Source organism: Typopeltis vanoorti, chromosome 18 (genome assembly GCF_054136105.1).
Source record: "Typopeltis vanoorti isolate ZY-2024b chromosome 18, IOZ_Tvanoo_1.0, whole genome shotgun sequence".
NCBI classification, from domain to species: Eukaryota; Metazoa; Arthropoda; class Arachnida; order Uropygi; family Thelyphonidae; genus Typopeltis; species Typopeltis vanoorti.
This window is the reverse complement of record NC_143566.1, coordinates 71,822,808-71,847,498: the sequence shown is the minus strand read 5'-3', so window position 1 is coordinate 71,847,498 and position 24,691 is coordinate 71,822,808. Positions and strand designations below refer to the sequence as shown.

General features: G+C 37.4%; 1 protein-coding gene across 1 annotated transcript in view; it reads right to left on the bottom strand.

The window, feature by feature from the left end:
• Positions 1–24,691, bottom strand: part of LOC150096792 (ankyrin repeat domain-containing protein 54-like) — a 129,551-nt gene that overhangs the window by 96,656 nt on the left and 8,204 nt on the right. The window contains exons 2-3 of the mRNA XM_090407972.1: positions 22,507–22,732; positions 3,335–3,382 (exon numbers count right to left, since the gene is read on the bottom strand). Of these exons, the coding sequence (XP_090264098.1) occupies positions 3,335–3,382; positions 22,507–22,732 (274 nt within the window). The remainder of the gene's footprint in view (positions 1–3,334; positions 3,383–22,506; positions 22,733–24,691) is intronic.

Below are 24,691 nucleotides of genomic sequence, written 5' to 3'. Positions count from 1 at the left end.
TAACATCATAAATGTAATCTTCAAGAAGCTAACGAGTTAATATATATTATTTATATATATTTATCCCACATGCAAGTTATAAGCACAAATATTAACTTCAAAATTTAAATCATATGTAGAAGATAAACTTTGTGAAGAACAAATTACAGAATGGAAATCAATAAACAGAGAGGTTGGTTAAGGATGACAATGTCACCACTGTTATCTAACATCTATACAGATGAATTAGTAAAGAAATGGAAGGAAAATATAAAACAAGCATTTAAACTGTATTGCGGAACTATACTTAATACCCTTTTGTTTGCAGATGGCCAAATAATCAAAGCAAGAAATGAAGATGACTCTCCAAAAATTAATATATGCCTTAAACATAAGTGCAGAAAAATTTGGAATGAATATAAACAGAACAAAAATCATGGCTTTTAAAGGACCATTTCCAGTCAGAAGTAAAATCATGATTGAAAATAAAATTTTAGAACAAATTAACTGCTACAAGTACCTTGGATGAGATCAAAAATTTGAAATCAAAATTTCAAATTTTTGATCTCATCCAAGGCTAAAGCTAACAGGAATCATCAATAATTTTTCTTGAATTATTGAAGACTGTAGTGATTTGGAAATGCTTCATGAGGGAGACGGCTCCACAGAATTGAGATGGAAGGAACGAAAATGACAGGGAGTAGCAGGTTTGGTGAATATGTAGTTCGACTTTAAAAGGATGATGAGCAGCTACGTAAATCTAGAGTTCCTGTAAATCTAGAAGAAATATGAGACATAATGGAGGCTAGTTCTGCTGAACAATGACCTTGGAAATATATTTAGAAGAGACACAATACAGAAATTGATTTTCTATGGGATAGTGGCTGAAGAGAAGTGTCATTTACCAAACTGATTGCCTTTTTTTTTTTCTGAACAGCATCAAGCATTTTCAGGGAGGTCTTAGATGAACCACCCCATACATGAGAACAATATTCAAATATTGGTAGGATTTGAGATTTATACAGAGTAAGTAACTGTTTGGCATAGAAGTACCATCTTGAACAGAAAAGGACGATTTTTTTTTGGAAGCGCTTGATGTCAGAAGTGATACGAGAGTGGTCTGAAAAGTTCTCGGCCTAACATTGAAAAAACAGATTTATCATTTCAAATTTTTTTTTTTTTCAACACGATCTTAAGACTAATACATTTATTCCAGCGATGCTCCAAAGCCATTATCCCATCGTTGTAGTGGTTCTCAGTAAGATCTGCAAAATACTCCTCTACAGTTGCAATCACCTCTTGATTCGAAGAAAAATGCTGAGCAGCAAGGAAGAGTTTTAGTTATGGGAAGAGATGAAGTCAGAGGGAGCCAAATCTGGGGAATAGGGTGGATGTTCCAACAATTCATAGTGCAGAGGTGAATCCAAGTCTCATGTCTCATCCATAGTAATAAATTGATGCACAAAATCAGTTTTATTCTTGTTAAAATGCCACAAGCACTGTTCAGAGATTTTCATGTGAGTATGTTTTTGATCTGCTGTGAGCAAGCAAGGCACCCATCTCGCGCAAAGCTTTTTCATATGCAATTCTTCATGCAAATATATCCTACATATTCTTTTGAAATGCCTATAGTCTCAGCAATTTCACTCACTTTGATTCACCAGTCATCCAATACCATATCATGCACTTGATCAATGATTTCTGGTGTTGTTACACTTTTTTGGACATCCTTCACATGGATCATCTTCAAGGCTGTTACAGCCACGTTTAAACTCGGCAGCCATTTCTTAATTGTCGAAAATGAAGGAGAAGAGTGTCCATAAACTTTTATGAACTTCAAATGTATTTCTTTTGCCATTAAACCTTCTTTTACAAAGAATTTTATAACCACACGTTACTCAATTTATACTGCTTTTATACAGCTTCAGACAGCTGTATAAAACAAACTACTTGATAGAATGACTTGCAATTTCACATGGATGCTTATGACAGATGTACCAACTTGAAAAAAAAAATCTTGCCAATAGTGTTGCCATCTATGGTTGAGGCTGAGAACTTTTCAGACCACCCTCGTATGATTGTGCTAGGAAACAATTGGAGTTAGAGTCAGTCTGAGAAGAGAGATTTGGTTTTGATTGCTGAGCTCAGCATTATCAAAAGTAAGCAGAGATCTGAGTTCTTTTTTTATGCGAAAACAAACAAAAGTGCGTTTTGGAAGCACTGAAGTTGAATAGGTTGCTTTCACTCCAATCATGGATACTGTGAAGATCAGTGTTTAGGGCACTTATTTAGATTTAATAATAGTTAAGTAACAAAATAGCCAAGTTTAATTCCACTTTCTCATCTGATGAAATACAGAACACAACACCTATCTAATTTATTTGCTTTTATTCAAAAGCAGACATTAGAACAAAAGATGAGAACAAGATAGGAACAATGATATCTTGTTCCTTTGTAGTATATTCTCTGGTTATTTTGATGGGAAGGGGGGGGCAGAATTAATAAACAAGGATAACCTGGATGTTATCTGAGACCTGGAGGTCCATATAAAAAAAAAAATAAATAAATAAAATAAATATAAAAAAAAAAAACAGCTAACGCCTTTTTATTCTCGTATATGGGAGTAGGCAAGGCCTACCTTTGGAGACTGAGTGGGCAGTTCAATCTCCACTGGTACCAATCAGAGATAGATGGCCCAAGGCTATCACTAATTAAGCAGTACACAGTGAAGAGAGACGGCTCAAATGTGCCGCCATCTCGTGGTCCCTAACACAATATATTTTTAATGTCTGAAATAATGTGGGTTCTACAGTCGATTTTCTTGAGTTTATGGGACGAAAAACCCGAGTTTCCGGGAGGAAAAACCCGCTTGCCCGTGCCAGAGATCGACTAACTCGGGAACCGGTCGAAAAAAGGCTTAGAAAAATTTCCTCTAGTCACCGACTAGACTCGAAACCAAGTCTTCCTTCGTGCGGCCAAGCGCCATGGTATGCAAACGCCACATCCACTGAGCTACACAGGCTCTCTCAGATGATAATAATAATAATAATAAAGAGAAGACACTTTGTGTAATGTTTGAACTATAAGATGCTATTTTTATTTAATGTAAAGATTATTTTATTCTAGTTAAGAAGCAAACCCATGCAATTTTAACGTTTTTTTTTTAAATAACATATAAATAAAATTATACCACTCAATTTTTATTACCTATAAAATGAATAAAAAACATTTTTATCTTATATTTTTATGAATAAATTGTTTGGCTAATACATGATGACACAGAATCATCAAAATATTTTATAAAATAAAGATTTTTATAGAATCGTTTAATCAAAGAGGGTTCTTTAAATTTTACCTGCTTCTATACTATTAGCATTTGCAGCTTGGCGTAATTTCCTTTCACCTAAAACATGCAAAAGAAAACAAATATAATTACAACATACATTACTGATGACATGCTGATAACCAAAACCTCTAAACAAGTATGAGAAAACTAGTGAGAACTAAAAAAGTACTGCTATTACTAAAAAATCAAATAACTAATGTTATCTGATGTGGATACTCTTCTCTAGAGACTAAACATGGAACTTTTTCAAGTACTTCAGGTCTTCATTAAGCAGGACAGTGATTTCAGCAAATGATATTTATCCCCTAAAACATTTACAAAATATCCTCTCACATAAACAAAATCTTCACTCACATTATGTTGCCGAAAGTTTTTTCATTTGGTTATAATATAAATTAAAGTTGCCGAGAAATTATATTTTTGGTTTCATCCTTTATTCAAGTGTAAGCAAACAAAGTTTGCATGTGAAGTAACTTCATGACAGGACTACATGTGTATAGAGACTAATCGATTCACATCAATTGCCTTAGAATCCCATAATGCAATGCACATCCTTATGGACATGTATGCTGCTATGCATTATGGGAAGTGCCACTACCCAGAGTGGTTTCAACATTTATTAAGGTCTCATTAGCAGAGACAGACCAATAGGTGATACCAATGTCATGAAGTTACTTCATATGCAAACTTTGTCAGCTTACACTTGGATAAAGGATGAAACCAAGAGTATAATTTCTTTGCATCTTTAATTTATAGTATAACAAAGTGAAAATACTTTCAACATCTATCTCTAATCCAGAGTATTTTAGTAATGAGGTGTGACACCTTTTGATATTTGAGTATATGGCATCACCTTTTGTGACACCATATACTACTTGTATATAGAAATATGACTTCTGCATTACTTTAACCTTGGCATCACCTCTGGGTCTGGCTCCCACTGATGAGATCTCAACAAAGGTCAAAACTAGTCTGGGTAGTGGCCCTTCCATAATGCAGTATTTCCCAAACTTTTTCGGTTCACGGCACCCTTAGCGTATCAGAATTTTTCCATAGCACCCAAAGTCAGAACATAGGCCTACCTAACAGTTACAGTGTACAGTTGAGGTGGTTAGGTTGGTTAAGTTAAAAAAATAAATAAAATATGTATTTCAAATTCACAAACAATTTAGGTAAAAAGTATTAAATAAGTACATATTTTGAACAATCAAATCATTGAATAAATAAATCGTAATTAGTGGGACAGGTGAGCCTGTTGTTCACTGCACATCTCAAATCTTCGAATCAAACTGGACACAGCCACCCTCATTTCCTGTTCCACATTGATTTTTGCACAATACATCAACACATCGATGGTCAGATTCTAAAACCACGTGGGTTAAGTGTCATTTCAGTAAAAATATTGGAATATTTCGCAGCACCCAAGGGTGCTGCAGTGCACAGTTTGGGAACCACTATCATAATGCATAGCATTATACATGTCCATAAGGATATGTGCAATGCATTATGGATACTAACACAATTGATGTGAAGTCACTGGCCTCTATATACAAGTAGCCCTGTCATGAAGTTACTACACGTGCAACCTTTGTTTGCTTCGACTTAATAAAGGTAGAAAACTAAGAACATAATTTCTTGGCATCTTTAATTTACAGAATACATTGTACAAAAACATATGCTCACATTAGAGAAAAAGTTCACCAAACTCATGAGAGGAAAAATGAACCAACAAACAATGTTATTAGTAGATTAAGTAGTAATCAACTTATTTCACATTCTCTCAAGCTGAGCGGAATATGTTAGCTAAAGGGTTTAATTATGCAATATCGCCAAAGCACATTCCTAAAAAGATGATAAGCCTTTTTTTGTAACGTTTTTTGTCGTTATTTGAAACGTTTTGAAACTCGGCTACCCTGAGAGAGGAGTCTTCAAAATTTGAGTCATCAGAATTCAAGGAGAACAGGCCTACCAGTCTGGAACTCGGGGAGGGGGCTTTCGAGTCATCAAAAGGGGATTCTGCCCCCCCCCCCCCCCAGAGCTTATGCTGTTCAAGGAGAACAAGCCTACCAGTCTGGAACTCGGGGGGAGTAAGCTCCGGTGTGTGTGGGGGGGGACAAACCCCCCCTTTCGAGTCAGAATTCAAGGAGAACCGGCCGACCAGTCCAGAACTCGGGTGGGGGACTGAACCTCCTTTTGAGTCATCAAAATTCAAGAAGGAGAACCGGCCTACCAGTGTGGAACTCGGGGAGAGGGCTTTCGAGTCATCAAAAGGGGATTCTCTCCCCCCCCCCCCCAGAGCTTATGCTGTTCAAGGAGAACAAGCCTACCAGTCTGGAACTTGGGAGGAGTAAGCTCCGGTGTGTGTGTGGGGGGGGGGGGGGGACCCCCCTTTTTCGAGTCAGAATTCAAGGAGAACCGGCCGACCAGTCCGGAACTCGGGTGGGGACTGAACCCCCTTTCGAGTCATTGGAATTCAAGGAGAACAGGCCTACCAGTCTCGAACTCAGGGGGAGTAAGCTCCGGAGTGTGTGTGTGGGGGGACAAACCCCCCCCTTTCGAGTCAGAATTCAAGGAGAACCGGCCGACCAGTCCGGAACTCGGGTGGGGGACTAAACCCCCTTTTGAGTCATCAGAATTCAAGAAGGAGAACCGGCCTACCAGTGTGGAACTCGGGGGGAGGGCTTTCGAGTCATCAAAAGGGGATTCTGCCCCCCCCCCCAGAGCTTATGCTGTTCAAGGAGAACCGGCCTACCAGTCTGGAACTCGGGGGGAGTAAGCTCCAGTGTGTGTGTGGGGGGGGAGACAACCCCCCCCCCTTTTCGAGTCAGAATTCAAGGAGAACCGGCCGACCAGTCCGGAACTTGGGTGGGGGACTGAACCCCTTTTGAGTCATCAGAATTCAAGAAGGAGAACCGCCTACCAGTGTGGAACTCGGGGGGGGGGGGGCACCATAGGCGTAGAGCACCCCTAGTGCTTATATAAAACTGCAAGAGATTCTGCCAGATATCATATGTATAATGACATTTTAATTAATTCTAAATCTCCTTCTATAAACATCTCTAATGCTAAATTTACAGCACTGAGAGATCTCTAAAAAAATGACAACATTTTAATACTGAAAGCAGATAAAAGAAATGCCACTGTAGTTCTGGGTTTGAACATGCACACAAACGACATGAGAATTACTTAAGTGATGTCAATACTTATAAGGCAGTGAGAAAGTAACCCCAAATGGAGTATACACAACAAAATCAATTATCGAATAAAAGATCTTTGCAACTGGCATAAGGATATCAAAAAACAAGTCAGTTCAAACCATCTGGTCATCCCATGTATATCTATAGCGTTCCTAAAATTCACACGGACAGTGTACCACTTAAAAGTATTGTGGATGCTAGACATTCACCCCCATACCTATGTAAATAGGTATCTACTCTTCTGTCTCCACATGTGGAAAAAACATTGTGTGTGTGTGTGTGTGTAACTCCAAAGACTTCATAAACAAAATAAAAGATACTGAACTGAATTTTACAGACATTATAGTGAGTTTGGACATCTCAAGGCTGTACTAACATTCCAAGAGAAGACACCATACTTGGAAAATATTTTTCCACCAAACACAATCAAACCCTTCAAAAATTGCCTAGAAAACACTTTCTTCAGGTTTCAAGACCTCAATTATGAACAAACAGACACAGGCACATCATTTTCACTGCATTTGGCAAACCCACATGAAACCCAGACTTTGGCTTTGATATATCAATGATATTTTCATTATTTGGTCAGGCTTGGAAAAAATCCAGAACAATTTTAAGAATTCCTTAACAGCTTAAACCAAAAAACCCAGTTCTCGTTAGAAGTAAAAAAGACAAATCGCTTCCTTTCCTAGATGTTGTCATCACAGTAGAAAATCATGGCAATCTTTCATCCCAAGTCTAGCAAAAAAAAAAAAAACTCAATGTTGAAAGATATCTACATGCCACATCACACCACCACCATGTCCAAAAATGAGGAATCATCGAAACGCTGAAAGACAGGCCCTTCACAATACCCAATAGTGACAAGACAAAAATAAATAAATAAATAAAAATAAAAAATAACATATCTTAATGATATATTACTAAAAGATGGATAGAATATCAAAACCATTAATAACATAAATTAAAGATACCAAGAAATTATATACTTGGTTTAATCCTTAATCCAAGTGTATGCAAACAAAGTTTGTGCCTGAAGTATTTTCAGGACTGGGGCAACTCGTGATAAAGGTGGTATGACTTCACTTGCCTTAGTATTCCATAATGCAAAGCACATCTCCTTGCGGACATGTATAATGCTGTGCATTATGGGAAGGGTTACTACCCAGACCAGTTTCGACGTTTATTGAAGTCTCATCAGTGGGAGCTAGACCTAGAGGTGATACCAAGGTTAAAGTAATGAGAAAGTCAAATTTTCATATATGTGTTGCCAAAAGGTGTCACACCTTATTATTAAAACACTGTGGATTAGAGATAGTTAGTTGTTGAAAGTTTTTCCACTCGGTTATACTGTAAATTAAAGATACCAAGAAATTATATACTTGGTTTAATCCTTTATCCAAGTTTATACAAACAAAATTTGCACCTGAAGTATTTTTCAGGACTGGACAAATAGTGATAAATATGGTATGACTTCACATCACTTGGCTTAGTATTCCATAATGCAAAGCACATCTCTTGCGAACATGTATAATGCTATGTATTATGGGAAGGGTCAGTACCCAGACCATCACTACCTGAAATATTTTCAGGACTGGGACAACTCGTGTAACAAGGTGTGATACCTTTTGGCAACTCGTATATGAAAATATGACTGCTGCATTACTTGAACCTTGGTATCACCATTGGGTCTGGCTTCCACTGATGACACCCCAATAAAGGTCGAAACTGAAATGGGTAGTCACCCTTCCCATAATGCATGGCTTTATACATGTCTGAAAGGAGATGTGCTTTGTATTATGGGATACTAAGGCAAGTGATGTGAAGTCATACCACCTTTACCATAAGTTGTCCCAATCGTGAAAATACTTCAGGACCAGGACAAACTTTGTTTGCATACTTTATCCAAGTATATAATTTCTCATCATCATCATCATCAAATTCCTGACATGTACTCTCAAGGAATGTACAGGACATGATAGTACTGCATGAAAAAATTACATCATTACTAACTTCCTATCTACAATTTTCCTCCAAATCAGCCTATTACCTGTCAAGACTGCAGAATTATCAGATCTTACATTTCTATCGTCTAAGGCACTTTGTATCATATCAATCCACCTATATCTTGGTCTTCCTCTGGGTCGTTTTCCTGCCAACCTGGCAGAGAACACTTGTTTTGCTAATCTTTCCTCGCCCATTCTGTTTAAGTGACCATACCACCTGAGATTAGCTCTGCTAGCGCATTCCTGGATGCTAACAATGCCAAGTTCTTTCCTAATATCCTCTTTTTAATATGATATTGCCATTGATGCCATCTGTTCATGCCTCTAATCTTTCTTAGAACTCTCATATCTGCAGTCTCTAGTCTTTGGTCAAGTGTTTTACTTCTGAACCAGGTCTCAGATCCACATGTTAAAAATGGTTTGAACACTGTCTTGTATACAGCTAATTTAGTGTTCCGACTAATTTCTCTCTTATTCCATATGAATTTATTCAATTGACTGCCTACCATACCAGCTTTGTTGATTCTGTTGTCTATTTCCGGAGCAGATGGGGATAGATATACGGTTAGTGAGATGGATAGGAGGGTGGTTGAAGGAGAGATACCAGAGAGTGGTTTATTCAGGAGCGGAGTCTAAAAGACGGCTTGTGACTAGTGGTGTGCTGCAGGGCTCTGTTCTTGGACCACTGCTTTTCAATTTGTTCATCAATGATATAGGAAAGGAATTGAGAGGAAGTGTTCACTTGTTTACTGATGATGCAAAGTTGGGTAGAGCAATTGTGAGTGCACAGGATGTCAAAATTTTACAGGATGATTTCGATAGTTTGGAGGACTGGGCTAGGAAAAATGGATGTCAATTTAATGTGGCAAAGTGTAAGGTTATGCACTTTGGGGTGAAAAGAATAGCAGTAGTATATCGCATTGGTGGAACCGTACTCCAGGAGATTGATGAGGCCAGAGATTTGGGAGTGTTGGTGGATAGGGAATTGAGGTTTAGGGGGCACATTGCAAAAGTGACTAAATTAGCTCATCAAATCACTTGGCTTCTGATAAATACATTTTAACATGCAGAGACAAACAAGTTGTTGTTCATCTGTATCGAGCCTTGATAAGACCCCATCTGGACTACTGTGTCCAGTTATGGGCATCAGGGTTTCTTCCTGATGGGGAGGAAGTGGAGAGTATCCAGAGACGAGTGACCAAGATGATAGCAGGTCTGTGGAATGAACCTTATGAGAATAGGTTGAAGATTTGTGGGTTGCAGAAATTGGTCGATAGGCGAAGGAGGGGTGATATGATTGAGACATTCAAATTATTGAAGGCTTTCTATAAGATAGATCCAGAAGATATTTCTGAAAATATGACTGGTGGTGGGAGGACTAGGGGCCATGCATGGAAGCTGGGCAAGAGCGTGGTTGACAAGGGTGTTAGAGCTAGGTTTTTTACTTGGAGAGTGGTGAATGAGTAGAATAAGCTTCCGGAGTCTGTTGTGGGTGCTATGACCGTGAATGAGTTCAAGGCAAGGTATGATAGATACTGTGTCAATGTCGAATAGTTGTTCTTGACATGATGTTAGGGCTCCCTCGATGAGTCTGTCAAGTCCTTGGAGTTGCCCGGAATAATAATAATAATAATCTTCAGTAAAAATCGTGACTAAGTAGCTGAAATGTTTTACTTGTTCCACAGGTTCTCCGTTCACAACACAGTTGACATTTTCAACAATTAAACCTATTTTCATTGTCTTTGTCTTTTTAATGCTGACCTTCATGCCATATCTATTACAACAGTTATTCAATTTAGTCAGGGAATCTTGCAAACTTGTAGCGGATTTATTTAGAAGTATAACATCGTCTGCATAAAACAAAGAGTTGACATTAACATCTCCAATTCTGATATCACGTTTAATACCACTTTCCTTCATAATGTGATCTATATAGATAATGAATAACAGATGGGATAATGTACATCCTTGTCTCACACGAGATTTAACATTAAACCATCTTCCTGTACTTCTTTCAATTCTAACTGCTGACTTACAGCTCAAATAAAGACTAAGTATTGCTTGATATAATGCCCCACTGACACCACATAACTGTAGCGTATTGAATACCTTCTCTCTTGGTACCTTGTCATATGCCTTTCCCAGAACAACAAAACTTAAATACAGATCTTTGTTATATTCCCACATACTTTCTCAACTATTTGTCATAAAGTGAAGATATAATCCTGACAGCCTCTATATGGTCTGAATCCAGCTTGTTCTTCACCAAGCTTTTCTTCCACAATTCTTCTCAACCGGTTCTCAAGTATACTTGCATAGATCTTGCCAGGAACACTCAGTAGGGAAATACCTCTGTAATTCTCACATTCAATTTTATTTCTCTTTTTATATCTGGGTACTATTAGAGCTCTACTCCAATCATCGGGAATTTGTCCCTCTGTCCAGGTTTTCTGAACAATGCAATGCAGCCACTGTAAGACTTTTATACCACCATACTTCAGCATTTCTGGTCGAATATCATCTATTCCTGCTGCCTTTCCACATTTCAAGCCTTTGATGGCTTTTTCTACTTCAAGTATGTATTCCTGCCTGTATGTCTGCTGAGTGTTTTTTACCACTGTGCTGCCACTGCTTGTTTTATTTAGCAATTTTTTGAAGTAATTACTCCATATTTCAAGGAGATCTTTTTCTCCTGTTTTCATGTTACCTTTATCATCTCTAACTCCTTTTACAGCATTCTTTCCTCCATTTCTAACCTTCAACAACCTCCAGAATATCTTACCACTTTCTTGATATTTATATTCTATGTTCTTGCCAAAGTCCTCCCATGACTTTTCTTTAGCTAGTTTTACACAGTGTTTCCCTTTCTTACATTTGTCTCTGTATTTTCTAAGAGCAAAAGCTGACTTATTTGCCCGGAACTTTTGATATGCTTTCTTCTTTTCTTTCACTGCCTCTTTAACTTCCTGTGTCCACCATGGAGTTCTGATTTTTCTATCCTTGCAGACAACCTCACCACATGCCTCTCTGGCTGAATTAATCAAGGTTTTCTTCAAGGTTTGCCACTGCATCTCCAAGGTTTACTTCCTGTTCTCAAACTCTTTAATTTTTCCTTCAATAATCTTTGTGTATTTTAGTCTACAGTTCACATCTGAGAGCTGCTCATCTTTTATTCACTTTAACACTTTCTTACGTGTTATTCTTTGCAATATGAAATTCAATTTTATCCTGCTCAAGACTAAATAGTGATCGCTTCCAATTTCAAATCCTCAGTACACGCCGGTGTCCTGCACCAGGGAAAAAACATCATTATCAACAATAACGTAATCAATGAGACTTTTCTTATTCCTTGCCTCTTCTCTCCATGTGAATTTGTTCACATTTTTATGTTGGAACATGGTGTTAGTAATAACCAGTCCATGTCCTGAGCAGAATTCCAACAGATATTTGCCATTATTATTGGCTTTGCTCTTTTCTCCAAATTTTCCCAAAATATTTTTGTATGTCTCACAATCATTTCCTACTCTGCTATTCAGATCCCCAACAAGGACCAACTTTTCCTTTTTCATTGTGTCAGTTGCTTTTTCTAAAGCATCAAAAAATTCCTCCACTTCTACCTTAGTAGAACCTTCTGTGGGACCATAGGCACAAATAAGTGTCATTGTCCAATTCCCCATTCTCATATTTGCCCACATCACTCTAACTTGAGATTGCCTGCCATTCAAGAAGATTAGCCTCATATTTTATGTTGAATATTATGGCTACTCCTTCTTTTCCTTGAATGTCATTTCCTGAATATAACATTTTGCATTTATTGCTCAGAAAGATCTAACCAGTTTTTGTCTTTTTTGTTTCAGTCACCCCTATTATGTCGATCTGGTACTTATCTAATTCTTCAGCTAGCTTCATTTCTTTGCCATTCAGGCTTCTTGTGTTGATAGTACCGATCTTTAACTCTGGTTATGTTGAGTTGGGGTGCGCTTTCAGATTTGTTCCAGTAGCTGACTTTTTGCTGTTCACCCTGGTTCCCTGGCGAAAATAACAGGGTCTTGTTTAACCAGGTGACGCCCCAGCTGGCATGAAATTTTGTCATGTTGTACCATCATTTTCTATGTTGGTTTAAACCAATAATAATACAATTTGGTCGGCTAAATCTCAAATTGCCAGCCCATCCTCGTTTGTTCAGTATCCAGGTAGATACCCAAATAATTTCTTGGTATCTTTAATTTATAGTATAACCATTGCAAAAACTTTCAACAATCATTAATAGCATCTTAAACAGACCAGCACATATTTTATTGCAAATACGTCATATACAGCAGAAAGACAAACAAAGGTGCCATTTCTTTACCATACATAAAAATGTTAGCAAAAATTCTCACAATACAACTTAAAAGTTGCTTTCCTGCCAGTACAAAAGGAATCAATGTCATTAAAATTGTCAAATCAACCACATCACTACCTCATCCCCTTAAACAATCAAGAGTGCACAAAATTTTCTGCAGATGTGGTAATCTTGCTCAAAGAACATATCAAACATGAGGAGAAGAAATGAGCACCATAAATCAGGATTGGAATTTCACATGTCCAAAAAAACATCAAATATGTTGACAACATACAAAAATGTCATATACAGAATTCAATAACTGTCTTCACAGATTTACAAAAAGCTGACAAAATGTATGATGTCCAACTCAATGCAATAAAAACCATGATATCACCTTAAACCAGCATACATCAAAGGCCTACATATAAAAATGAATTAGGCTATGAGAGAGGCTATTCTTGTATATAATTAGCAGCTAGAGGTGTGAAGTAGTGTCTTGTGTGGAAACATACACCAAGTTTTTTGGTGTCTGCAGAAACTATAGATGAAATGTGGTCGTGCAAGGAAAGACTGGAGGTGCAGATTAGTCCAAGAGAAATCTGATTGTGTTGGATATCTCAGTATTACTGAAGGTGGAGAGAGAAGGGATGCAATCTCTTTCTTGTGAAAGATCAGACAGAACTGCATTTTGGAGGCATTGAAGTTTACAAGGTTCTCCTTACCCCTACTGGGATATAGGAGATTTGAGTTCAGGTCACTGGTCATAGCAGATCTTGAGGATTCTAATACTTGGGCACTACAAGGTTTGTTGAATGAAAAGGAGGAATGGAGTCTACTGTCAAGAGAGTGGGTGAAAGAACAGAACCCTGGGGGTACTCCTGCATTGGTGGGGAATCTAAGGAGAGGAAACTGTCCACTATGACACGTAGTGAGTGACCAGTGAGAAAGTTAGCGATTCAAATGCAGAGTGAGGAAGCCAGACCACAGGATGGCAGTATGTTAAGTAGGTCCCTATGCAAAACCTGATCAAGTCCCTTTGAAATGTTGAGGGCAACCACTTGAGTTTCTCCACAGCCTGAGTCTAGAGGTGGGTGGTGAAGCAAGATTAGCTGCAGATCGCGAGTGGCAGAATCCATACTGCTGATCACTGATTAGTTGGTACATCTCTAGATGGTTCAAAAGTTGGTTGTTGATGAGCTTTCCCATAATTTTAGAGAGAACAGAAGTAAGAGCAATTGGACAGTGCTTCGTTGGTTTGACTTTGAACACCTTTCTTTGGGATGGGTTGGATGTGGACCTGTTTCCATATTGTAGGGTAAATTCTAGTTGAACAAGATAGTTGGAAGTTGGAAGTTTTTCCACTTGGTTATACTATAAATTAAAGATGCCAAGAAATTATATTCTTGGCATCTTTAATTTATAGTATAACCAAGTTTAATTTGGTTTCAATCCTTTATCTAAGTGTAAGCAAATAAAGTTTGCACCAGAAGTAATTTCAGGACATCAGTGGGAGCCAGACCTAGAGGTCTGGGTCTGACTCCCACTGATGAGACCTCAATAAAGGTCGAAACTGGTCTGGATAGTGACCCTTCCCATGATGCATAGCAATATACATGTCTGTAAGGATATGTGCTTTGCATTATGGGATACAAAGGTAAGTGATGTTATCAATTGAATTCTCTCAGCAACTTAGGAGCAAACTTTGTTTGCTTACACTTGGATACAGGATTAAACCAAAAATATCATTTCTTGGTATCTTTAATTTATAGGATAGATTGAAGAGGTGATACAGAATTTGTGTTAGCTCTGGGGCACAATTTTTTGGGGCCTTGTCTTTAGGTGAGGTAACTACAGTACCATCTGGATATGAGAGAGTGCAAATTTGAGTGGGCAGAAGTTGCACCCAATAGCCTTGCCAAGTGACCAGAAGGAGCAACTGTCATGTGGGCAGGAGGCAGGTTTGCAGCATTTGGCCCTTTCAAAGTCTGACTTGTAATTGGCGATTTTTTACGACTGTTTTCTTTTACAGCTGCAGTATAGGTAGAGAGGGCAGCTAGAGTTTTGGTCTTGAGCCATTCATGGTAAGCAGAAGCTTTTTCTTTTACAGCATTGGCACACTTTTTTTGAGAACAAAGGTTTGGATGGTGGCTGAGAATTTGGAGTGGAATAAGGGATGAAAGCCTTCATTCCTGCGAGGATGATTTCTGTTATTTGGTTTGAGCTGGTTTTCGATCAGTAGAATTGAAGCAGTCAGAACATGGGAAGGAGGAATAGCAGTCGCAGAGGTCCTCCCATGGCCTCGACATGTATGGACATGGCCTCAACAGTTTCCCCTGCAGGCACAGTATTTGGTCTCCCTTCAGTTGCGAACTGGCAAATATATGGCTGCAGGATATGAAGTTAATTGATCAGGAAGTCTCCAGACTCATTGCTAATTGGTTCAGTCTTGTGTACTAACCAACAGCTGGCCTGCGGAACCATTTTACTGCTGTATCCTTGAATGGGGGGTGGCTCCCCCCCCCCACACACACACAGTGAAATTGGTATGTCACTGAGGGTATCACTCTCACTGCATGTGGGAAGAGTGAGGGAACTGGAACCCTTGCTCTAGCGACCAAACATGGCTGAAGCCACTTCAGGTCTCTAATGAGCAAGGTGGTGGTATTTCACTGGGTGATGAAAGACATCTGTCACCAAGATGCATAATAGTTATTAAAGTAATTTTCCCAGAAATAATACTTAACAGTTATTAATTTAGAAATCACTCTGTCAATCCTCTTTGTATTTAATCTGAAGGTGTATGAAACCGGTAATTAAGTAAATATTTTTCTTTTTAATAAGTTGAACAGGGTGCTCACCAGTCATAAGTATTTAGTAAATTTTTTTTTAAACTATAGGCTGTAATTGCTTGTAGAAAATGTGTCTTGAAGGCCATTCAAGAGAACAAAAAGAAATGGAATGAAAGAGGAGCATAGGAAACAGGTTCAATGGATTAGCAAATGAACTGTAAACAAATGCTGAGTAGCTGCTGCTGTATGTGTTAGTATTGGCATAGCAATAATAGGAGGAATGATGCATGACAGTTCAGCAGTGTTCATCCATAAAATAAAGACAATAAGGCAGAAACAGACTACCTAAGAAAAGCACCACGAATTAGACAATCTGTCCTCTTCCAAACAGCATTAATAAATGTTGGGATTGTTACTGGTGCTCTACTCCAAGCATAAAAACAGTATTATAAGGTCATGCAGATTTGGGCTTTATGAAGAGTCAACAAGTGAGCAGAAAAAGATCAAATTTTTTGAAAAGAGAGTAAGATATGAATGATGTGTTTGTGACAGGAAAGGAGTTTTTATTCTCTTCAGGTTTTTGCCTGGTCTCTTATGAGAACCAAAAGGCAGCTCCTGAGCAGAGCTCATGTCCCAATGCATTTGATATGCACTGAGACACAGCAACTCAGGTACTAAAGGCTATCTTTTCATAAGATCTCTGGTAAATTTTGAAACTTTTAAGTTTCTTTTTATATTCAGCTCTAAAATATGGATGGATCCATAATATCCTCTATTTTATTTATTTGATGTCTGTATTGAAATGGCAAATAATTGATTACAATCAATACCTAAAATAGTGCAAAACATTCAAGAGCAGTAGAAATCAAAACTTTTCTATACATAATAAAATATTTAAAATTTAGATTAGTTGGTAGTGAAAAGAGGGGGGGGGGGAATGAAAGAGTTATTGTTATTACGTGACACCTCCAGGGAGTCCAAAGACTCATCAAGGGAGTGCATCTACTCTACAATTCTTTGTCTCCACTGCTATTACTATCATCATCTACACCAATGCCCTCTACTGCAGACCACCACCACTAGTATTTTCACAGATAATCACAAACATCCATGCCAAGGGCAGGATTTAAACCTGCACCCTTCTGGCTGGAGAGCGGATACTCTAATCACTCGGTCAACCAGGCCAGCAAAAAAAATAATAATAATTATTATGTAACACCTCCAGGGAGTCCAAAGACTCATTGAGGGAGAGCACCTACCCTATTGCTTTGTCTCCACCACTCAATCTAACTACAACAAACCGCAACTACCACCATCATGTATACCAACACCATATACAGCCCATCATCACCACCACCACTAGTATTTTCACAGACAATCACAAACATCCATGCCCACGGCAGGATTCGAACGAACCTGCAGCCTTTTGGCTGGAGAGCAGATATGCTGACCACTCGGGCAATCAGGCTGGCATTTCATGAAATCCAAATTAATGCATTCCCCCTTATTCCAGTATTATACACAATTTTTATTAACTTTTGTGTCCAAACACAATCGATGGTGTCAGGTCTAGAAGATATAATTCTCATGTTCTTCAGGATGTGGACATTGACAGACCTTCTGGTTTGTCAATAATAATTCAATGTGCAAATACAGGGAACTTGATACTGTATACACCTGTATATGTATGTAAAATTCCTTTATTACTGAAGATGGAGGAAATTGTTAAATTGCTTCCCTCTCAAAATACAATAATTTGTATTTTGAGAGGGAAGTGGAGTGGGGGGGGGGGAAGTAGAAACAAGTATTTTATTAATTATAATGAATTTGTAGCCAAAGAGGTTTAAGTGCAGATATGAGGGGAAATGGCTTAAAACATAGATTGATGGCTCTGTCAGCAAGAGTTTTTATAATGCCCTATTTTTGGGGTATGGGGAAATGAGACAGTTTGTGAATGTATTGGCCCATGAGTACGTTTGGTGTAAACCATGAGTTTCTAAAAACATTAAAGTATTTGACCTTTCAGGGAAGGAAAGTCAGTAACATTTACATGGGTTAGAGTTATTAGTTATTAGGTTTGTGAATTGAGGTAATCTATATATCCAGAGGAACCTCCATAGCTCAGTCAGTATAGAAGAAACCCTTTAGTCAGGAGAGACCTAGGCTTAATTCTTGTCGGTGACGTGAGGAAACTTTATCTGGCCTTTTTCGATGAAAGGTGAGTTAGCCGGTCTCATACAGAGGTAGGGGATTTTTTCACCTGGGAACTCAGGTTTTTCATCTCCAGAACAGGCAAAACCATCCTCATTAACACACATGGATTACAGTCATGAATACGTCCCAGCCATATGCTGGTCCCGAGCCTGGATAAAATTGGGGGGGGGGGGGAGAGCAATGGTGAATTACCCAGTAAAAAAATCTCTCCAAGAATGCTTTGTGGGCAATGACTACAAAATAAAGTCACTACTTAGGATTGGAAACAACTGAAAGGGAAAAAACCATCACCTATATATCCAAAAGTGTGTGGGGAGGGGGGGGGTTAAAGGGTTTAGTTGTTTTTTTTCTTATTCCAAGGACCAGACAGTTCTAATCTTGATAATTTGTTTAATTCATTCTCAGTGCTATCTTCATTCAATTAAAATAAAAAATGAGCTTTGACCAGCACTTAAACTAAATATACCACTGTTCAGATTAATGTGTTATCAATAATACTAGAAGCGATTTGAAGCAGTTACTGGATCTAGAAGGGAACTCCCCCCCCCCCAAAAGTGAATTTTCAGTTAAATAACAAAAAGTTATTTATATATGTTGTACTCTTTTTAAAGTTATAATACAAGCTGAAATAAATGTTATTAGTAGAAAGCTATAATTTACTTATAGCTTTCTACTAATAACTACTTTTATTAGTAGAAATTTCTACTACTTTTATTAATTAACTAAATTAATAAAACAAATATTAAAAAAACCCAATAAATATTACTCAATTTTTCTGCCACTTTCTCCTCTATGTCCTTAGTGTCTCTGTCCCACTAGCTTGAGAGATAAGAGGAACTGGTTGTTCAGATTATATCAAATCAAAGCAACTAAAACTATCAGATAAGTGTATTAAATCTGTAAATGCACAGGTCCTCCAGTATTAACATGCATATGGAATGAAAAAAACAATGTTCAGAGAGAGAGAGAGAGAGAGACATAAAAGAGAATAAAAACATCACATTACTACCAAAAAGCTCAATTTCATTTTTTTATGTTTCTCCCACCTACAAAATGTTATTTGCAAACCCAGTACATTTTGTACTGTGAATGGACTAAAGATTTTATTAGCAATTTTATATACTTTTTAGTATTTTTAATTTATTTTTTACATAGTCCGGAAATCTTGCTCTAAAGACCAAACATGAAACTTTTTCAAGTTGCTTCAGACCTCCAATAAGCAGGACTGTGGTCTCACACCTGTAAATGAAATTCATCTCTTACCTAAGGAGTCACAAACACGATGCCAATGGTGGGATCCAAATCCAAACCCTGTTGGTTGGAGAGTGGGTATACTAACCACTCAGCCAACTAGGATGAGTGCGAGTGGTTACGTGGGCATTTGCCAGAACTGACATTCCTGCTAAACATAGAAACCCTTTTTAATGATTTGTTTTGGCTCAAAATTTCTTTGCAACACTTTCTGGCTTCCATTTGCTGCCTTTATTACTTTTTTGATTCTGACAGCTACTTCACAACAAAGTGAATTAACTGTAACAACGTACATGTTGTAAATTCAGACGGTTAACTTTCTTTTTATTTCATTCTCATCTCACTTAACTGAAGAAAAACTTTAAATTTCACACACAAGGAGGAACAGACCAGTTTCCTGTGTCATTTTTTCCCCTTCATTCATCTTTGAAAGCATTCGCTTAGATATTTATAATCTTATACTATTATAATAAACATTTATAATATATATTTGAGAATATTTTAGAAATATTCTCAAATATATTATAAAAATGTATCCTGTTTTCTTATGATTATATAATACATTAGTTTTGAAACAAAATAATGTCAATATAAAATTCTCTCAGATATTATATAAAATAAGCACCTTCACAGTGCAGGTGGAAGAAATGATGAAACATTGCCATTTAACTAGAAAGAGACCAGAGTTTGATTCTCATCACAACAAAAGGAATCTTTAACATAAGCTTTTTCAAATAAAGGAGAATTAGCCAATCTTGAAGGGAAAAAGAAGGAATTTTCTTCCCTGAAGTTGAGGATCTTTATCCTGCATACAGGAAGATCAGAGAATACACATAATTAACAGAGAAAAACAGTATTAGAGGACAGTAAATGGCATAGAGTGTAGATGGAAGATTAAGGTACAGACAGTAAATCATGTGGTGTAGAGTGCCCTTTCACAATGAGTCCTTGGAGGCATCTTTCCTTTCTTTCTTTTTTAATATTGACCCCATAATTCTCCAGATATATAAAGAACCTATAACCACATCAGTGCAATGAGTCAGGTACTAGTTAGATTTGAGAAAGAAGAAGGGTAGTGATATTTTTCTGAAAGAATTGAAGGTCATAATTGTTTGGGAATACTTCATGAAAAAAGCTGTTCCAGTGGACAGAGGTCTTCTTCAACCTGAATCACTCCATGGCTGGATGGTTCCCCCCCCCCCCCAATTTTCTCCATTTCATTCTATTTTCAGTTTTTCTCATTAAATCCTAAATATTTCCTTCCTTGATCTTCCCCTTTGTCTACTGCCATCCATAGGGCTCCATTCATAATTTAGGCTATCTTGCATCATTATATCTTGCAATGCATCCAGCCCTTCTCCATTTTGAATGCATAACATAGCTGATGATGTCCTGTACACCTGTTCTTATCAAATGGGAGGGTATCCTGTCTTTAAATGTCACACCAAGCATATACCTTTCCATTCTTCTCTGGGTAACTTCCAATTTGTGAATCATATTTTGAGTTTCACTGCCATATGTAATTACAAGTATGCATTCTGATAAAAAGCTTTCTTCTTCAAACTAATGAGAATATTACTTTTGAAGATATCTTTCATCATCCCAAAAGCCATCCAACCAACATAACTGTATTCTCTTTTCATTTCTTATATTTCTCCATTTTTAATTTTTAAAATGTGTCCTAGATAAACCTATGAATCACCACTTCTCTGCTTTCCAGTATAATTCTTTTCAGCATTAAATTGTCAGTCATTGTCAACCAACCAAACTGTATTGTCTGAAAAACCACACACAACTATAATAATAAAATATAATGTCATGCACAGTTTAAATAAAGTCCCCATTTTCATCAGAAAACCAGAACACACATTAAAGTCAGCTACTAGAAAATCTCAGGCACAACATATATTAACATAAACACCATTCTTCCTATCATGAATGGAAAAGAAGTGAAGCAAGCAGAGAAATTACAGAAATGCCAAATCAACACAACTAGTGTTACTTAGATGAAGAAGGCAAAAATAAATGAGATACTTTAAATAATAATTATAAGATACTATATTCACACAGTCCGCGCGGTTAGCCTAGTGGCTTTGCGCTTCGCAACCATATGCCTGGGGAAGGAGTGTCCTAGGTTCGATTCCCGTCGGAGACGTGAGGAGCTGAAGGATCTTCCTCAGCCATAGCCAAGTTAGCTGGTCTTGGGCGCGGGCAGTAGGGTTTTTTCCGCCAGTTTATCTGGTGTTTTTCATCCCGCAAGCAGGCAAACCGGCCCCTTGAACACACAGCGATACAGCCAAGAATACCTTGAGGCATAGGAGTGACCATTCTATCCTCGTATTTCGGTTAGGAAATCCAAGCATGCTTGGAAGGTTGTGGGCCTTAAAGGCCTGTTAAAGCCATTGGGATAGATAGATATATTCACACAACAGTATTTAGGGAAAGGAAGGAGTAGCTATATTATTCAACATTGAACACTTTTGGAATGATAGGCAATTTCAAGTAGAGTGATTTGAGCAAATTTCAAAAATGAAAGTGAAACAATGAAAATTTGTTCTTATCACCCTGCCAAAGTTCTAGGAAGAAGTAACAGGATAGGAGAGAAAGGGCACTTGACATAAAGAAAAGCTGATTTTTGTTAAGGACCTAAACAGCAGAGTAGGAAATTAATTCAAAACATAAATGGAGAATTGAAGCAAAACTAATTATAATGGTCAGTATCTGCTGAATTTTTATTCAGAACATTGACCAGCTATTACGAACACTATCTGGATACACCAACCACTCAAACAACCAGGACGGCATTGTTAACCTTTTCACAGTTGTGTTTTTAGGTTAAAGTTGAAATTGAAAGGGACATGGAATACACAATAATAAATTCCTCATGAAGTTGTACAGGTGGAGAATTTCACCCAACTCTTCTACAAACTGTGGCCTTGGCAGTGCTTCCTACATAACATTACTTGGCCTCCCTCCAGAACAGGTGGTCAACTAATTATTAGATAACCACCTGCTCATCTAATAACTGTTCATCTAATTAAAACAACAATTTTAAAATGTTGAAACTTTTTTCACTTGGTTATTAAATTAAATTAAAGATGCCAAGAAATTATATTCTTGTCTAATCTTTTATCCGAGTGTAAGCAAACAAAGTTTATATGCGAAGCATCTTCACAACTAGGTACAGTATATAGGCTAATGATTAATTGCCTTAGTATCCCATAATGCAAAACACATAGTTTTGGGTGTGCATAATGCTATGCATTATAGAAAGGTCCACCACCCACAGTTTCCATAGATATTTGATATTGACTGAATTTATGAAATTCAAATGTTAACATTTTTAAGCTGTAAAACGTGAATGCTTTTTAAGGTTTATAATATAACTAATACATACCTATAACATCTCTTACTCTTGGATATATTCCATCTATATGTTTCCACCTTGCTGCATGTTCTCTTAGTGTGATACGGGGTCTCATTTTTCCAAGATGATCATTTTGTTGATAATCACTATATATGAAATGGCTGGATACAGACTGAAAACTCAGAAAAGATTCTTCTGAACACAAATTTGGTACGGGCAGTTGTAATGAATCAGCCTTCCCACTGTCTTCTTGTTCCTTTGGGTGAAACAAAATATGTAGAATTAATTAAATTTGTGTGTATGAGATAAGCTATATTTTAATATGCTAACCTGATTTCTTTTTAAAATGTTGCACATGCCAACTGTAATAATAAGACCACCACCATTACTACTAATAATCTGATAATTATGTATTTAAAGAATTCAGTGTACTGAAATAAAGAGAGAGCTTATTTATTTACAAAATGTTATTATTTAATCCTTATTTATATTCCTGACTACATACTTTTAGAAAAGATGTATTACAGAATAGGTAGACATGTTTCATAATCAAGCAAATGAAAACATTGTTTCCAACCTCTAGGATGTGAGGAATCTTCATAAGGGCTTTCCAATTGATGGTGAATAAGCTGGTCTCCTATTTGGGAGCATGTCCCCCCCCCCACTCCAGAAACTGTTTATCATGCAAAACAGACAAAAATACTAGCCTCGTGACCTTTGCTGAAACCAAACCCAAAAGTATGCAATAGGTAGAGTATATAAGGTAACAGTATATAGCCTTGAGTTGTAATCTGCTAAGAATAATGCTTATATATATATAGTATTATAATTAAAATATGCGTGGTATTTCATAAAGACCTGAAAAATGCTTATATCTCTAAAGCTACTTTAAGGGCAGTAAACAATCAAACACCATTTAGCAGGAATAATGATCAAGTTTTTATTTCAAACATTGAAATTTATAAGAATTTTATATATGCATCTAGTAATATGGCACATATCCAGCATGTATTTTAACTTCTTCCCAGGTTCTACAAAATATATTATTATTATTATTTGACACCTCCAGGAAGTCCAAAGACTCATCGAGGGAGGGCCTGCTCTACAACTCTGTCCGCCACTCAATCCACCAACTGACTGCAACTACATGAACGTCATCTACCACCGACCACCACCACTACTATTTCCACAGACAATCACAAACATCCATGCCCACGGCGGGATTCAAACCCACAGCCCTTTGGCTGGAGAGCAGATATGCTAACCACTCAGCTAACCAGGCTGGCTAAGCAGCTATAAACAGCAATTGATGTGATGGCTTCACAAATGATTTTTTTTTTTTTCTATTTCAGTTTTGGTAGTGGTGGAATATAAGCACATTACTTGACTTACTCCCAATCAAAAGTCTAGTGGATCGTGATCAGGTCTCACTTGAGAAGTTGCAATTTTGCTTGACAGTTTGGCACTATAGATATGCATCACCTAGCTGCAACTAGAAGAAGAAGAAGAATGAAGTGCAGTTTGAATTTTGATATATGTTCTCTAAGAAATGACATTTGATGTGCTACCACTTCTCAATGAGGAATGTTTGTGATGTTTCAGAAGTCACTGAAACAGACTAAAATGTTTCAGTAACTTACAGAGAAAAAGACGTGTTCACCAAAGTCAACATCACTATATGATACTATACTAATATGTGACACACACACACACACAATAAGATATCTAGCCATTATGCAATGGAATCATTACAGTTAAGAAATAAAACTCCTCTTCCTTCTTCTTTTCAAGGATTAGGCATTTGCCTATTCCAGCTTCAATGATCTTTCCCTTTGGTCTATATCTATCCACCTTTTGGTAGCCGATATCTTTCCATCCTGGCTAGATGTTCTTTCTATTTCTCTCGTTTCCTCGATCTTTTCATTTATGCTATAAATATCTAGTTCTTTTCTAATGTCTTCATTTCTTATATAGTCAAGTGTAGTGACATTCATGTTCACAAACCACGCAGTTACAGCAGCAGCCTCATGATCCGGTGTATTGCCTTGCTGAAAGAGACAACGGTCAGTTCTGTAAAAATGCCACAAAGTAGGAAGCACTGCATTGTCCAGAATGGAATGAATTTCATAGCTAGGTTATTCATTCTGATAAAAGACATTCACCAGACATCCACTACACACCAGTCTATCTGCTTGTTAGAGGGTGTGGCATGATT